Here is a 12,049-nt window from a genome sequence, read left to right on the forward strand (position 1 = left end):
AGGCAAAGAAGTGCAGGTGCGAGCGACCGGCTGTCAGTGGCAGATGGGGAACTGGCTTCAACTACGGTATGGCTGGCTGGCTCCTCCTACCTGCAGCCAGCAGCAAGGTCCCAAAGGTCCATTCCCAGTGCCAGGCTGGCCACCTGCGTGGTAATTGCGCCTTCACCACATCTTCGCCGGTGATGGTTGGCTGGATGTTGCTCAAGAGAGCGACAGAGCTGACCTACTCAGCTCTGGTTCCCAATCCAAAAACCTCCTGTGGACGACCAACCTCTTCTTCAAGTGTTTTCTTTTTTTTTTGCTTTTTTTTTTAAAGATTTTATTTATTTATGAGAGAGAGCGAGAGCGAGCACAGGCAGACAGAGTGGAAGGTAGAGTCAGAGGGAGAAGCAGGCTCCCCGCGGAGCAAGGAGCCCGATGTGGGACTCGATCCCAGGACGCTGGGATCATGACCTGAGCCGAAGGCAGCTGCTTAACCAACTGAGCCACCCAGGCGTCCCTCAAGTGTTTTCTGCTCTCCAAGACCCCGCTGGTGCTTCATCTCCTGTCCCCCAACCCCTGTACCAACAACCTTGTACTCAGCTCGAGACTCTGTAGGAGTGTGAAGAGTCTGAGATCTCACCTTCCTTTCAACTCGTAAATGCATCTTTGTTTATGGATGCTGGCAGAGCACACGAGGCACCCCCAGGTCAGAGACAAAGGCTTTATTGTCTACAGTAAAGGCAGTAGCCAGAGTCTCAGTATTTCTGCTGGTCCCTAAAGCTCTGGGGCACCATAGAGGGCAAAGTGACACCTGACACAAGGTGGGCTTCCTTACCCAGGAGAACCAAGTTTAGGGATCCGAAACTACATACTGGCTGTTAGCCTGCTTGACTGTTAACCCCAGAACATTTCTTTAAAGCAGGCTCCACAACACAGGGCTTGAACCAGCGACCCTGAGATCAAGACCTGGCCACTTAACTGAGCCACTCAGGCACCCCAAAACACATCATCTTTATACGTAAGACTTTATATGACTCTACAAAGTGCGTTACCTGATCAACTTACTTTACAAGACTCTATACCGCATACTTTATAGGTAAGTGAGGTCTGCCCTTGGCTCCAAAGGGTGACACCATTCCTACTTTCCTAGAGTCAACTCCGTTTGCTAGAATACATGAAGGCTGTTGGTGTCTGCATGGTCACATGACATGCACAGATCCATGGAGAACTGTCTGGCAATACTGGTCTCAGCTAATATTTCACTGAGAAAATGGAAGGTTTCCAAAGGGAATGCCCTCCTCTTTCCTGCTGCCAAAGCTACAAAATTACTGGCAGTCTCTCTTCCTTCTTGTTACAATTAAGTGTTCTTTTCTCAGATCAAAAGTTAATCCCTTCAACTACGCTCTGTGTATAATGAGGGTTCTATTGCCTTCTCTGGTTTGATTCTTGCAAATGTTTCCTTTTCTTTAGTGAGAGAGAAAGCTTCCTTTTCTTTAGTGAGAGAGAAAGCATGCACATGGTGATGGAGAGCTGGGGGGGGGCGGGAGGGGGTCGGAGGGAACAGAGGGAGAGGGACAATCTTAAGCAGACTCCACGGCAGTTGGGGGTTTGATCTCATGACCTGAGTCAAAATCAAGAGTCAATGTTTAACTGATAGAGCCACCCAGGCCCAGTATTCCCTTTTTTTAACTAATTTATTCCGCTTCTTCTGTATCAATCTAATCAGCATGGCAAACATACCCTAAAATCTCCAATCTTTAAAAATCCTTGATTCCTTTAGCAAGATGAGGGAAGTATGGAATTGTCAATCTGATGCTCCTAGCTTTAGTCGCATCCTTAAATGCCAAACTAGATGGTGCTCAGCTGGGTACTGATGACCTGACTCGATGTCATCCAATGTCTACCTCTCACTCCACACGCTGCTGTGCTAACCAGCTACATGGTCTCTGACCTGCCTTGTTCATAGAGGTGGGATTTCACAATGCCTGCCTTCCAAACTTCTGTTCTTCTTACGTTCTGACACAGGACTTCTCTGAGAAGGAAGCATGGGCAACTCAGCGCTCAGGCACACACAATCCAGAAATGGGGGGGAGGGGTTGCTGCCAACAGGCCAACCTTGACGATGAAAGGGTACATGCTTCCCTGGAGTTCATCACCAGGGCGGCCAGATCAGAGTTCACAAACCTCCTTATTAGAAACATCCAGCAGGGGGCGCCTGAGTGGCTCAGTGGGTTAAGCCTCTGCCTTTGGCCCATGTCACTGGTCTCAGGGTCCTGGAATCAGCCCAGCATTTGGCTCTCTGCTCAGCGAGGAGCCTGCTTCCCCCTTCTCTCTGCCTGCCTATGATCTCTATCTCTCTGTCAAACAAATAAATAAAATCTTTAAAAGAAAAAAAAGAAACATCCAGCAGGACGGACCTCCAGGCACCTCCAGTGACGGACAGTTCCTACATAAGTCCTCTTCAGGAGCCTTTTCTCCTTGTATTTCACAGTTCCAGCCAGGCCCTGGCCAGGTTTGCTGGGATCGCAACCCAGAACAATCCCCATGTGTAAGCCTTTTAGTGCAAGTTTAGTGCAAGTTCTCCTAAAGCAGAGACTGTAAAAGTAAAAGCCAACTTCTACTGCAGGAGGAGGCAGCACTTGATGCTCTACCTTGGCTCTCCTTTTTCATTCATATGAACTTGGTGCTTGCAATCAGTACTTCTCAGAACAGCGGACGGGATGCAACAAAGGAAGGCTGGAGAGACAGCGTGGGGCACAGCACGTAACGCAGACTGCTGCTTCTACACCGCAGCTTCCTGGAGGTGGAATAAGCGAGCCAGGGCGGCAGAGGGAACCAGAGTCGTTCTGAACTCAGGTTCCCTGAGTTCCCTTAGAGGCTTTGTTTACATTATACAGGCAGAGAAGACGGAGATGCTAACACTAAAACTGATGCAGAGAAGGCCACTGCACTTTCCCAGCTCACACTACTGTGAGTACTGAGAAGAAAGCTCTGCCTGCGCCGTATCTCGTCGTGACCGGCAGTTAGGGTCCCGAGTCTTCCATGAATGTGCGGACGCAGCCACCTGGCAACCCGAGTTTTACTAAAGCTCTTCATTTTTAACTAAAGCAAAATATTAAATAAACTTAATTCAGTAAATGTCATAGCTATTACAAATATCTGCATGTCCAGAAGTAATCTGATTTTGTTTTATTGCTTACCTATGAACTGCACAGTGAATCTTTACATTTCAAAAACTCACCTTGTTATATTTATTGCATATATTGGCATGACTAAGACAAATGAGTTCCATTTTCAGATAGGAGGAAGAGAAATGTTAATTGCTGGTCAAGTGTAGCATTACTCTATAAGATAATGAGTTCAGAAGCATTTGGGGGTGTCTGTGTTGTATGCACATGCAGGTAAACGCCAATGACAATCAAATTCTGTATAAACAGTCGAAGTCAACACAAATATAAGGAATGTTCATATGTTAGCTATTCAATGTCAAGGAAAAAAATGAAGCAAGTGTATGCAGCAAAAAGAGAATGAGTAACAGTTTATTAAGAGTTTTAAATATCTACAAAAATATAGCCATATGGTGAACTTCAGCAAATCCTAAACTTTCAGCCTCCAAACTGGCTATAAACGGAACACACAGCCATTACCCAGCAGGAGTCCTGCAATCTCCTGAAAAGGACAAACCAAAGAAAAGACCCACTTTTTAGGAATCATTACTAACAAGACCAGTTCAGTCGTCCAGGATATATAGATGTCTACTGTGATTTAAAAACAACAACAACAACAACAAGAAAAAAACCTGCAAACCCCACACAACAGTTTACAAACAGACCAAGGGAGAGATGTGATAAACATTAATTCAAATGGTTTTCCTTTACATGCAATACATGCATTTTTTAAACTACAGAAAAACATGAAATTTTGTAAAGTTTGTTTGTATGAGTGCAAGTGAATATAGATCTCCTTTACTTATACTATTAAATTATATATTTTTCATACAAAAGCACACAGTGTTAATTTATAAAATGACATCCAAGTGGATGATGATTGTTTCTGAATGTCCCCCTGCTTAGATTTTTTTAAATGCACAAAAATTAATATACTTCCTTAAAAATACAGAAGAATAAAAGAGAAATAAAAAACAGAAAACTTGACCTGTCATATGATGACACATTTTACCCAATCAAGAGGCAAAGTTACAGTGACAGCTGCATGAAGGCCATTAAATACCTGCAGTATTATTCTGAAAACAAAGTCTCATCTACCTACATTTAACACACCGCCCAGGAGGGCTGTGTATCATTTTATGGGTTTTAATGACTAGGATCTTTTGCAAGATGTTTCAAGATGCTGTAGTTCAATTCATTAAAAAAATCTGGGGTATGGTTTTTCTTTTGTCACTTCCTGACTTTTTTCTGTTTCTTGTATAGGTGCCTAATAATCATAAACACAAACTTACAACCTGCCAATCTCACTGTAAGTTTTCAAACAAAAACAAAAGATAAAAACTGAATTAGTTTTTGAGCTACAATTTTTGATATGTATTTTGCTCTTTGTAAAAAGAAACTGAATCTGGAGAGGCAATACAATTATAAAGAGGTTATTCTATAAAAATGTCCTATGAGAATTTTATAAGACTTGCAAAGAGAGTTGCTCATTTTTGCTATTTGATGGAATTCACTAAAATGCACATAATTTTAAGAAAACACTACAGGTCTGTGAGCACTTGTGCAGTGTACATACATGACCTTGGTAGCTTAAATCTACAGAGCTTACAACTGACGATCCTCAGCACACTTGATTGCTAAAGCCACAGGCACTCTTTTCAAATGTAATAGAACAAATCCTAAACAGATGCATACAACTTAACAGTTCAAATCTTACAGATCAGAAGTCCATCTGGAGAATTTTCTGACTATGAAGATTTTAAACAATGCACAATATAAAAATGCAAATAATGTGCTTTTGATAGAACTCAAAATGTACACAGTCTTCACAGGTGAACTAGTAGCAGTTTTAAAGGTCTTTTTTTTCCTACACTAAATATAGATCTGATTTAATTAATGAAACCACAGCAAAATATTACTATAATTTTAAAGTATAGTCTGTAAACTAATACATCTTATGATGTAAAAAAATATTGCACAGTTTGGAACACCAAGAGTAAGCTCCATGCTTCTCTCAAGTAGAATGGTCAAACTCTTGGCAGAAAACACAGTATTACAAGAACTAGACACTTTTAAGTATGGCAATTTTAGGGTTGGTCATATTCTAGGAATATTACTCAACAGATGTCTCATACCATAAACAAGTTGAGGAATGCCTATCACATGTTATTATAGATCACAACATCTAAAACATGGGGACAACAAGCCACAGAACAGTTTTGCAGCCCCAAGATTAGCAATATATTTGTATGTATTTGCTTTTGCAGATAACCAAACACAAAAGCAATTCTATTTCTAAGCAGTTGTGTAGATGTTTAAGAAATACAGTAGATACCTGACACATCTTCAACCCTCTGGAGGCATAATATTTTTAAAAAATTACCTGTTTGTGAAAAGTTTAAAATATACGGTTTAACTATGGAATAATGGGACATCAATATATGTCCAACTCTGAAAGCCAACAGGAATTGCAAAAGAAATGATCATGGCAGAAATCCATCTTTAAAAGTATTCTAAATCATAGACAGCTCCACCATTTCCAATGTGGTATGTGCCAAGCATTTGGTTGAAGAGAAGTCTCACTGTTATTCTCAAGAATTATGTTAATACGCATTAAGTAAACTCTGAAAACTCAGCATGGCCTTAATTTTTCGGCTTTAGATTCTACACTGAGATCTTCGTGAGCCACTCAGTACACACACAGATCTGGAAACTTCATCTCATAGACTGGGACGGACTGGTACTGGGCATGCCCAGAAGTAATGGTCAGTGTTCCTGACGGACTGGGAGGAGGGCTGTAAGAGAGAACAAGCCACAGTCAACAGGGACACGGGAAAGCGTTCATTTCTCAGAGCACTCTCCTAACTACCCGCAAACAGCAGAGTGAGACGCCCTGCTTCATTGCGGGTGAGCTACAAGGCCATATGGGGGAAAAGACCACAGTGCGATCAAGCTGTTCTTAAGTTTGAACCAGACATTTTCATTTGAGCATGTGTGTGTATAATTTTTTCTAACAGGTTTACACCATACCCATTCTGGTAAGCTTGCTCTGCTTCACAAGCAGAAAAACCTTTTGCATGTCCGCATGTCATCCTTTTCACTGACAACATGGTATTTCATCATGTGGATACACGGACTGATCTAATTCAGGGGATAAATGCAGGTTCATTTCCACTTTCCAGTATTATAATGTTCAGAGGTCTTCTCTTATATATACATCCTTTTTATCCTAATTGTCTTACAAACACAATTTCTTAAAGCATACTCATAATTTTGACTTTGATACATATTGCCAGAATTCTAGTAATTTATACTTTCAACATTGGAATATACTTGTTCTCTTTTTCTTTTTCTTCTTCTTCTTTTTTTTTAAATCTCTGCCAATCTGGTGGCAAAAGGGGATTCATTCCTATTCGTATTTTTAATTTTGGGGTTATCAGTAGAGCTACATATCCCAAAGACATCCACAAAAGACTCAGTATCCTTTTTGTTTCTTTTAAAACCAACTGTCTATTTGAGTCCACTACCTGTATTTGTACTCAGGTGTTCTTCTCTTATCAATATGGGAAACCAACTTTTTTTTTTTTTGTATGATACTAATGCTTTTCCACAATTGTACTTTTAGAGTCTCAATCCTGTGCTTTGGGTTTTGTTTTGCCAAATGCTTAAAAACTTACCAAAAAATCATTTATGATTTCTTATGACTAAAACTACAAATTTATCTGCAAAAAACTGGTGTCATTAAGATAATAACTTTCTATTCAAAGCAAGGCATGAGTTTTCATTTGTAAAGTATTCCTATACATATCTCAGAGATTTATAGTTATTTTATATGTCCTATATAGTTCTTTGTTAGTGTTTTTTAAAGTTATGAATATATGGGAATACATTTTCATTACCATTCATACAGTAATGAATTTAACTAATGTATGCACAAATCTAACTTCATATACTTGTCTAACAGTAAACTGTTAACCTATTCAGTTGTTTCTGTTTTTCCGCTGGCAATTAATAATTATTTGCAATCTCCATTTTAATATTTGCAATATCCCCCCCCTTTTTTTACTGAGGGATAATTTTCAGAGTGAAATGCACAGATTTTAAGTATACTGTATGACAAAAATCAAAAAACTTATACACTTATGTGCTCACACCCCAATAAAGATAATGAACATGTCTGTCATTCAAAAGAAGTTCCTTTGTGTCCCTAGTCAATTTCTCCTTACTCCCACAAACCCACATTCAACAACTGTGTTCTGATCTCTATTGCTAATGATTAGTACTGACTGTTCCTGAATTTCACACATTCTATTCATACAGCCTAAAAGAATGGTCCATATAAGCTATATACTCTTTTATGTCTGGTTTCTTTTGCTCAAGATGTCTTCTTTCTTTTTTTAAATCCAAAAATATTGTGTTCTTTTTTATTGAACAGTATTTCACTGTATTAAAAATATCGCTATTTGTCTACTGTTTATTCACTCTCCTTTGACGGGCATTTGGTAATTACAAAAAAAGCTGCTATGACATTCATGAACATATCTTTCTTTGAATGTAAGTTTTCATTTCTCTGGTAAATACTGAGAAATGGGATTACAGGATCAACAGCAGGTATAGGTCTAACTTTGTAAGAAAATGCTAAAGTTTTACAAAGTGTTTGTGCAATTTATACTCCTGTGAGCACTGCAGAGTGTTCTTCTATAATGTCCAAAATACTGTTAGGCTTATCCTATGAAATTCTTTCACACACTGTGTCACTCTGTTTTTATATTATGATCCAGTTATTTTTTAAAAGTTTCCTCTTCTCTCCTAAAACACGTGTATATTTCCCTTTAAATTCTTCAGTGTACGTGTGTGTATTTTTAGGTCCCTGTCTACTAATTCCAATAACTGATCACCTATGGGGCTGCTGCTTCTTACTGTATTTTCATGCTTCTTTGCATTTCTTATCATTTTCTTTATTGCACAAAGGTCAAGGGAATGAAAGGACAATGGAGACTGAAAGATAAGACTTTGTTCTGTTTCTTTTCTTGAGAAAACAAGACCTTTCCTCTGTCTGGTGGTTAGAATGTAAGCAAATGAACAAGAGGAGATATATCAAACAAGAACAAAAAACTCCGTATCATGTAGGCTATCCGGAAGTACTCTTTCCTAACTAGGTGACCTTGGATAAGTTACCTAACTTTTATGTGCCTCTGTTTCTATTCTTGCCAAGCAAAATTAATCACTACCCTTGTTCAAGCTCTGTTATAAATATTAAATGAAATAATGTACTTATATATAGTGCCTAGAAGAGCATAAGTGTTCAATAAATAATAACTATCAGTAGTGAGTGCTCAATAAATGCTATTAGTAGGATCCGCAGTACCCATAAAAGAGAACTAGTCATAATCCTTATTCTAAAATATTCAATCCACATAGCTATGATGGAGTGATTAAATGTAATATGGTGGGTCCTAGCAATATTCCTTTTAAGAACAGTTATAAATTTGAATTTTGATTTTTCCCATTCAGTAGTTGAATGACCTTCAACAAGTTAATTCTCTAAAGCCTCATTATTTCTACCTAGAAACCAAAAGAAAAGAAAAAAAAAAGGCATCTACCTACTTTTTCAGGACTGATGTGAATTAGCAAAAATATCAGATAGAAAATATATACCATAAGATCCATTACAAAGTAGACCATTACTATTATAATTAACAGACACCAAATAAGTAAATGCCCACAGCCATCAATTTTCTCTCAATCTAAGGTATATTATACATTGGATATTAAAGTGTTGATTCTCTGTTCAGAAATTTTTTAAATGAGTAATTCTTAGCTTAGTTGGGGTGGCAGGCATGGTGGGGAAACGCCTAGAATAAGAGGTGTACTGATGAAAACATGCCTTGCATAAAAGGTTGAACTAAGGTTGAAAAAAGGTTGAACTAAAAAAAAAAGTGGACGACAGCGTGTACCTGACTCTCCCATTATAGAGTCCTGTGCTTGAGGCAAAACAGACTTAGCTCATCGAGTTAAAAATATAAAAGATACAGCTGATGCATAAAAAAAATTCCAAAAGCTCAGCTTAGAACTATGGCTCCTCCACTGTGCCACCTCAGACAGAGACTACCATCCACACCACAGTCACAGAAGTAAGTGCATAAGCACTTTCCCTAAAGGGAACATGCTCTTGTCTCTCCCTCTGTCCTGTGCTTCCCTACTTCAGCACCAACAGACACAACTATGTAACTGAATACAACTATGTAACTACACATGCTGAAGTCTATTAGATACCATGTGTCTGGGACATAAAGTTACAACAGGACTGAAATGGGTATGACTGAGGAAAGTTTCATGAGAGAATCCGGCTTGTCCTGGAAAGAACTGTGCAGTTGAACCATATAGAACAGTAGTTTTTTGCAGGTCAAAATGGTGAAGTATGACACCTGGTTGAACATATTATTAAAATGTGAGTCTTCCAAATTACCCAGATTTCCTTATGGGAGCACATGGAAGGAAGGAATCATCTAGAAAGGCAAGCTAGGACAGCTAGAAGACACTAGAAGCGATACTATCAAGGTCTATCCAAATAGAATGTCCATGACAGAGGCACCTCTGTGATCTTGGGTTTGCCCTGACTGAAAAGCGCTATTACTTAAACACAACCAGCCACAAATCTACAGAGGGGTTTAACAACTTCTATTTTTTATTTTATTGCTGTTGTTGTAATAAAATCCTTACCGTATGGTGAGTTCCAGTATTTGAGCAAGTCGATCATGAAGCAGATTTGCCTACAAAGGGGAAGAAAAATGTTTAAGAATGGATTTTCTGATTTCCCAAATAGCCATCTGCTACTAATACAAACGTAATTTAAAGGACAAAGCATGAGTGCTACTACGAAGAAGGTACGAGAGCTTTCATGTTCTGGCTTCCTCCGTACCAGCCGCTGGAACTTAACGTCGAGTTTCTCTTTCATCCACTTTCTCATCTCACTGGGAGAAACAAGCCAAGAGATACATGAACAAGATAACCACAGCTAAGTCCCCGAAAGCCACTGCACAAAAGGCACCACAGCAACTGCAATCCTCGACATTCAGACTGGGAGCTGCTGTCTCCATGGGCTCGTGCTATACACACAGATCACCGAGGACTCCCAGCCAGGCCGCCGGGGTTTTCAGTCCCCACCTGATACATTCCCATGTGTTCTGTGGATCTGCATAAAGTGTGGAACCTACCAACTGATGACCGAGAAAATGTCCACAGAATCAAACTTTCCCCACATCCCCTTTACCATCTGTTCACTTACTTTGGATTCACACTGTGCTGCTATTTCTTCAAAAGGTGCTTTCTGGAATTTCTCTATCACAAGACGCCTCTTTTCCTTTTCCTGTTCTTCCATTCCACTGGTATCTATATAAATGTTTACAAAGACCCAATAAAGGGATTACAGATATTCACAGCACCCTGCCAGTGACCTTAAAAGCAAACAGTCTATAAATCAAATATAAAGGTAATTTATAGCACTAGTTTTAAAAGGAAAAAAGCAAAAGATTGAACATCCCCAAAATGTTGAGAGAGGCTAGTGAGTAGATACACAAAACATTTTGTCTAATCTAAAGGGGTAAAGCTACATAGTACAAGATCCTTTCTCAAAAAACACTCCCTTTGTCTCTCTTCTCAAAAAAGCAAGAGCATGACAGCTTGCTGCAAGGCAAGTAACTTCAAGGCCTCACCTGAAAGATGATTCTTCTATGAATATTCATGCCCTGGTACATGAGATACTAAATTAAAAGTCTGCTGAACTTGATACTGAATGGCACAGCGGAAATAAAGAGCCATTTGGAACCTCCTGTTTTAGCCTTTTGCATTTATTTCCAGTTTGAAAAGACATGTTTTATCTTAAAATGATGTATGGCCTGACCAAAGTTTGTGAGATAGTAAAATAAATTCCTGTCTTAATACTACAGATCTAAGTATGAACATCTGCTTAATATGGAAATAGGCCTACTTTATGGCTTATTTTTTAATGGTCTACTACAACCCCTGGCAATTCTTCAGGTTGTCTTTCTAGGTTGGTTTGTTTCCTGGTCAAGAATTTCACAGGTTGAAATGCACTGTGTTCAACGTTCTTTAACCCAGGCTGCTTTTCAGGTAGAAAACTGTAGGTTACAAGTAAGTAGTTTAAAAAGGTGAAACAGAAATAGCAAGTAGAAAGCAAATAGGCTACTATATATTTTTCCTTTGAAACTGTGACAGGTTAACAAAATTGAAGAACTTATCCACTTCTGAATGACTAACAGAGACTTACGATCACCTCTCTGTTCTTCACTAGACCAGGGTAAGCAGCTGAAATGGCCAGAGGCCAGGCAGGACACATAAATGTTTACATTACGTCAGGTAAAAGCAGTAGGAAATAAGGGAATGTAGACAAGATGAGGCAGATACATTCTGGTCTTATGTCCATTTCTGATGATACTTCCAACTAAACCTGGCAGCAGGTCTGTTTGCCATGTTCTCAAGCTTTTTGGGCTCAAGAGTCCTTTACATACTTGAAAGTTGTGAGAAAACCAAATTGTTACATCCACTGATATCTTCCATATTATAATATCAAACTGAGAAACTTTAAAAACATTTAATTCCTTTGAAAATAATTCATTTCAGAATTATGAAAGGATTATATGTTAACATAAATAACATTTGTTTAATGAAAAAATGATCATACTTTCCGAAGTAAAACTCAGTGAGGAGAATGGCAGTGCTTTATATTTCTACAAATCTCTTCAATGTCATAGCTTAATAGAAGACAGCTGGATTCCATCTGCAAAGTGCACCCAACCCACTGCAGTGTGTTATTTTGGGTGAAGTATATAAAGAGAATCTAGCTTCAGAGAGAGAGAAGTACTGGAGGAAAGAGTATT

At 39.0% G+C, this 12,049-nt stretch overlaps 1 protein-coding gene across 3 annotated transcripts in view; it reads right to left on the reverse strand.

Annotated features, from left to right (window-relative positions):
* Window positions 1-3,494: 3,494 nt before the first annotated feature.
* EFR3A (EFR3 homolog A) overlaps window positions 3,495-12,049 on the reverse strand; it is a 110,415-nt gene continuing 101,860 nt past the window's right edge. For all 3 annotated transcript variants that reach the window (XM_082721099.1, XM_082721100.1, XM_082721101.1), the window contains exons 21-23: window positions 10,438-10,541; window positions 9,873-9,922; window positions 3,495-5,944 (exon numbers count right to left, since the gene is read on the reverse strand). In XM_082721099.1, the coding sequence (XP_082577225.1) occupies window positions 5,839-5,944; window positions 9,873-9,922; window positions 10,438-10,541 (260 nt within the window). In that variant the 3' untranslated portion in view covers window positions 3,495-5,838. The remainder of the gene's footprint in view (window positions 5,945-9,872; window positions 9,923-10,437; window positions 10,542-12,049) is intronic.

The sequence above is a fragment of the Mustela nivalis genome (assembly GCF_964662115.1).
Source record: "Mustela nivalis genome assembly, chromosome: 2".
Classification (NCBI taxonomy): Eukaryota; Metazoa; Chordata; class Mammalia; order Carnivora; family Mustelidae; genus Mustela; species Mustela nivalis.